The 6,000-nt window shown below is 51.0% G+C and overlaps 1 protein-coding gene across 1 annotated transcript in view; it reads right to left on the bottom strand.

Moving 5' to 3' along the window:
- XPO7 (exportin 7) overlaps positions 1–613 on the bottom strand; it is an 88,876-nt gene extending 88,263 nt beyond the window's left edge. The window contains exon 1 of the mRNA XM_068274706.1: positions 540–613. Coding sequence (XP_068130807.1) covers positions 540–557 — 18 coding nt within the window. The 5' untranslated portion in view covers positions 558–613. The remainder of the gene's footprint in view (positions 1–539) is intronic.
- Between the last annotated feature and the right edge of the window lie 5,387 nt (positions 614–6,000).

The raw sequence follows: 6,000 nt of genomic DNA on the forward strand, positions 1-6,000 counted from the left end.
ATGACCCAGAAAAGTGGTGCCAACTTTTGCCAGCTGCCAGAAATTTCTAAAAATCCTATCCAAGTTTGCAGGGTCACTTCTGTTCTACCGCCTGTAGTATATCATGCTGTAGAATGTATTTATTTCACTTTACTATAGACAGACAGTGTCTATGATAGAACAGGAGAGATGACTGTACAGACAAGCTAGGCTGCAGCCATCACATCACTCATCCATTAGAGCTGGCAGAGGCACATGGCCAAGCTGCAGCTGTGAAAAGTGCAGGCAGGCCAGGTGACCCTGCATGTGACATTCCAGTGACAGATGTGCGCGCAGAGCGGAGGTGGGCCCAGGCTCCTGTCACACACACACACTCTGCTCCTCTGTTTACATCCATACAGAGCTGGCAGCAGGCCTCCGGCAGCCATCATCCTCCCCCTCACGTGTCTCCTCACATAGGACATCATGGATCTCTCCCTTGGCTCCCCGCGGCGCACCTCCGCTGCCTCTTCTCCCGCCTAGAGCGCCAGATCCCCGCTCATCCTCCAAATCCTCCTCACCTGCACAGGATCCGCCATCTTGCTCCATTCATGCTCCTCTGTCCCCCCCGAGGAACGGACTGCGCAGGCTCGGCGCCTCGCGCCCACCACTGCGCACGCGCCGACAGGCATCCCCGCAACCATAGACAACAGAGGAGGGGCCGAGGCCGTGGCGGCGCCATGTTGGCTGAGGGCGTTCGGCGGCCATGTTGGTGAAGGTCACCCGGAGACAGCCGCGACATCTTTGATGAGGGCAGGGTGGGGGTTCGGGGGAGCCTCTCCGTGTTTCAGCACGTAGTTTTTCCCAACCGTATAGTTCCTGAGGCAGGTGGAATCGCCATGTTGGATGAGGAAGTAAAACAAACAGGCTCCATCTTGTAAGGAGCTAGCGCCATCTTGGATATGGAGGGAAACTGCTGCCTGTTTATTAACACGCAGAAATCCGCTCAGTTTGTCAGGATACAGGCAAGGGAGGCTGCCATGCTGACCTGCTGCCAGGCATGTGCAAACTTGGCCCTCCAGCTGTTAAGGAACTACAAGTCCCACAATGCATTGCAGGAGTCTTACAGCCACAGTCATGACTCATAAACGCAAATGCATTATGGGACTTGTAGTTCCTTTACAGCTGGAGGGCCAAGTTTGCCCATGCCTGTAAGCTGCAGGGCTGATAGGCAAATATTTCTTGTGGGCAGGGGCGTTTCTAGGGTCCCTGGAGATCGGGGGCACCTGTGGGCACCAGGTGGGGAGGCACGCGACAAAAATGGGCGTGACCATGCGGAGAGTGGGCGTGGCCATGGGTGGGGCCAAATGTACATGAACTTAGCAGCGGTGTAAGCTACGGATAACGTGCCTGCCCATCGAAATATTGGACGGAGCCCCCTGTCCTTTATTTAGATAATTTACAATCAGTATAGGCATAGATCAAAGATGTATACGCACATACAATTTTGATTGGTCAATCACTGACCCCCAATTTTTCCAACCCCGTGCAGTAAGTGGGCCAACAGACAATTAATTTTATGAACAGAGCTAAAATTGGCTAATCAAAATTGTATGTGTGTGTACCAGGCTTTACAGCTAATACTGTACATACTGAAAGTAGCAGGGATCAGCATACAATACAGCTGGTTTACAATCAAAGGCACAGAACACCTTACACTCTACACTAGTGATGGGAATTCCGGCTCTTCTTGGAGACTCGGCTCTTCTGAATCGGCTCCCATTAAAGAGCCGGCTCTTACGGCTCTTAATCGGCTCTTCCATATCACTAGACGCCACTCAGAATAGGAGTAAAAGCCTAAAAACCCCGTCTCCATGACAACTCCAGACTGCTTCTCTGGCTCCGGCAATCCCTCCTGCTACTGCTCTGCTCCGCCCCATGCACTCCTACAAGCTGCACGAGGAGGACTACATCTCCCAGCATGCCTCAGCGCCCTTTATTACACAGCAAAGCAGAGCTGTGTGGGGCGGCTGAGGCATCGGCTCTTTCAAAACTGAGAGCCGGCTCTTGTCGTTCGCAGCAATGAGCCGGCTCTTAGAGCCGGCTCGTTCGCGAACGACCCATCACTACTCTACACACTGTAGGTAAATCAGCACACAGTGCAGGCACTAGAGAACAGCGTATACTGTACATACTGTAGGCAGCAGAATTCAGCACACTGCAGCTAGCGTGCCAAAAATATGAGGATCACGTTGTGCGGCGTGCTTATCGCGCCGCACCAAAAAATGGGTGGGCCATGGACCAGAATATAGGTGTGGTAACGGGTGGAGACAAATTTACATGAACCTAGCAATGGTGGGACATCAGATTAGGACAGTGGTGGCGAACCTTTTGGAGGCCGAGTGCCCAAACTGCAACCCAAAAGTCACTTATCTATCGCAAAGTGGCAACAGCAATTTAAACTAAATACTGTACAAACGTTTTAACTCATACATGAACATTATGGAAAATCCAAGTTGAAAATAAACTGTGAAGATAAACAATTTCATCCATCCTACTCCTGAAAAATGTATTCAATTTTTTAGAACCTCCCAGTTTTATTTTCTGTTTTAACCACCCTGGCGTTCTGATAAAATCGCCAGGGTGGCTGCAGGAGGGTTTTTTTTAAATAAAAAAAAAACTATTCCATGCAGCCAACTGAAAGTTGGCTGCATGAAAGCCCACTAGAGGGCGCTCCGGAGGCGATCTTCCGATCGCCTCCGGCGGCCAGAAGTAACACGGAAGGCCGCAATAAGCGGCCTTCCGTGTTTCGCTTACCTCGTCGCCATGGCGACGAGCGGAGTGACGTCATGGACATCAGCCGACGTCCTGACGTCAGCCGCCTCCGATCCAGCCCTTAGCGCTGGCCGGAACTGTTTGTTCCGGCTACGCTGGGCTCGGGCGGCTGGGGGGACCCTCTTTCACCGCTGCACGCGGCGGATCGCCGCGCTGCAGCGGCGATCAGGCAGCACACGCGGCTGGCAAAGTGCCGGCTGCGTGTGCTGCTTTTTATTTCATTAAAATCGGCCCAGCAGGGCCTGAGCGGCAGCCTCCGGCGGTGTTGGACGAGCTGAGCTCGTCCAGAACGCTCAGGTGGTTAAAACGCTAAAAAAGTAGGTTTAATGCTATTGTCTCATATGATAAGGATTCAGCTTTTCCCATAGTCTCGCAGTTAGCAATCATGTGACCCTCAACAAGACATATTCAGCAATCATGAGGCCCCCAACAAATCATGAGGCCCCCAACAAGACAAATTCAGCAATCATGAGGCCCCCAACAAATCATGAGGCCCCCAACAAGACAAATTCAGCAATCATGAGGCCTCCAACAAATCATGAGGCCCCCAACAAGACAAATTCAGCAATCTTGAGGCCCCCAACAAATCATAAGGCTCCCAACAAGACAAATTCAGCAGTCATGAAGCACATAAATAGACAGCATTTCACATAAATAGGCAGAATGCCCCCTTAATATGCTAGCCCCTCCAAGTTAGCTAGTGAGTGACAGGGATCCCCAGGTTAGCTAGTGAGTGACAGGCGCCTCCAGTTAGGTAGTGAGTGACAGGGACCCCGATAGTGAGTGACAGGGAGCCCCTTTAGGTAGTGAGTGCCAGGGAGCCCCTTTAGGCAGTGAGTGAGTGTCAGGGAGCCCCTTTAGGCAGTGAGTGAGTGCCAGGGAGCCCCTTTAGGCAGTGAGTGAGTGACAGGGAGCCCCTTTAGGCAGTGAGTGAGTGACAGGGAGGCCCTTTAGGCAGTGAGTGAGTGACAGGGAGGCCCTTTAGGCAGTGAGTGAGTGACAGGGAGGCCCTTTAGGCAGTGAGTGAGTGCCAGGGAGGCCCTTTAGGCAGTGAGTGAGTGCCAGGGAGGCCCTTTAGGCAGTGAGTGAGTGAGTGCCAGGGAGGCCCTTTAGGCAGTGAGTGAGTGCCAGGGAGGCCCTTTAGGCAGTGAGTGAGTGCCAGGGAGGCCCTTTAGGCAGTGAGTGAGTGCCAGGGAGCCCCTTTAGGCAGTGAGTGAGTGCCAGGGAGCCCCTTTAGGCAGTGAGTGAGTGCAAGGGAGCCCCTTTAGGCAGTGAGTGAGTGCCAGGGAGCCCCTTTAGGCAGTGAGTGCCAGGGAGCCCCTTTAGGGAGTGAGTGAGTGCCAGGGAGCCCCTTTAGGGAGTGAGTGAGTGCCATGGAGCCCCTTTAGGGAGTGAGTGAGTGACAGGGAGGCCCTTTAGGGAGTGAGTGAGTGAGTGACACGGAGGCCCTTTAGGGAGTGAGTGAGTGACAGGGAGGCCCTTTAGGGAGTGAGTGCCAGGGAGCCCCTTTAGGGAGTGAGTGAGTGACAGGGAGCCCCTCTAGGGAGTGAGTGCGTGCCAGGGAGCCCCTTTAGGGAGTGAGTGAGTGACAGGGAGGCCCTTGAGTGAGTGAGTGAGTGACAGGGAGGCCCCCCCTCTAGCCGCCGCCGCTCCCCCCCTACCTCTCAGCAGACCTCAGGATCAGCGGCAACCCAACCAGTTGTACGAGCGGGCGCTGGACGCACCCGCTATATATGCGGAAGTGATGTCACTTCCGCATATCAGTGCGGGCGCTGGGTCCTAGCGCCCGCACGATTGGTCGCCGGCTCGCCGCCTGATCCTGAGGTCTGAGACTGTCAGTGAAGCGGCGGCTGGATGGAGCCGCTGAGTCTGACATAGGGGGCGGCCGGGCGGAGATCCGTGGCACCCCAGGACAGATTGGGGGCACGTGCCCCCCCAAAACAGGGCTAGCGACGCCCCTGCTTGTGGGAAAGCGAGTATCGATTGCTGATTGGAATTAAGTTAAAACCTTGTTTAAAGAGAACCCGAGGTGGGCTTTAACCACTTCACCGCTGAGGGGTTTTACACCTTGAGCACCAGAGCAATTTTCACCTTTCAGCGCTCCTTCCATTCATTCGTCTATAACTTTATCATTACTTATCACAATTAATTGAACTAGATCTTGTTTTTTCCGCCACCAATTAGGCTTTCTTTAGGTGGGACATTATGCCAAGAATTATTTTATTCTAAATATGTTTTAATGGGAAAATAGGAAAAATGTGGGAAAAAATTTATTATTTTTCAGTTTTTGGCCATTATAGTTTTTAAATAATGCATGCTACTGTAATTAAAACCCATTAAATGTATTTGCCCATTTGTCCCGGTTATAAAACCGTTTAAATTATGTCCCTATCACAATGTTTGGCGCCAATATTTTATTTGGAAATAAAGGTGCATTTTTTTCAGTTTTGTGTTCCGTCCCTAATTACAAGCCCATAGTTTATAAAGTAACAGTGTTGTACCCTCCTGACATAAATATTTAAAAAGTTCAGTCCCTAAGGTAACTATTTATGTATTTTTTTTTAATTGTAAATTTTAAAAAAAAATTTTAATTACAAAAAAAGAAAAAATGGAGAGTGTGGGAGGTAATGAGTAATTTTTTTGTGTATAAGTAATCTATTTGTATGTGAAAAATGCTTTAGGGTGTAGTTTTACTATTTGGCCACAAGATGGCAACAGTAACTTTTTGTTTAATGCGACCTCCAAGCATCCTTCCGGACACTTGGAGGAAGTACTAGGAGGCTGGGAATGTTTTTTTTTTCACAATGATCGGGCTGCTTAGCGGAGAAGCAGCGGATCATTGCGGGGCTTAGATCAATGAACGGGAATGGATTTTCCCGTTCATTGATCTCCGGGCGAGCGGCCGGCGGCGTGTTTACCCGCGGGAGTGCGCGCGGGCAGCGGCGGGAGCGCGGAAAGTACAGATTTCTCCGTCCCTGGGGGTGAAAGGATGGAAAAAGGTTCAGAGAAATTCGTATGGGCGGGGGTAAAGTGGTTAAAGAGGAGCTGTTAGGTATAAGGTCTCAGAGAAAAAAAACACATATATCAGTAGCTAAAGATTGGCTGTACTTACATTACTTATGCATTTCACTGTCCACGTTTGGATTTCACAGAATTTTTATATAGTATTTGCAGAGAATGATGCTCCTGACAGCTCATGGCAGGTTC

The sequence above is a fragment of the Hyperolius riggenbachi genome, chromosome 3, assembly GCF_040937935.1.
Source record: "Hyperolius riggenbachi isolate aHypRig1 chromosome 3, aHypRig1.pri, whole genome shotgun sequence".
NCBI lineage: Eukaryota > Metazoa > Chordata > Amphibia > Anura > Hyperoliidae > Hyperolius > Hyperolius riggenbachi.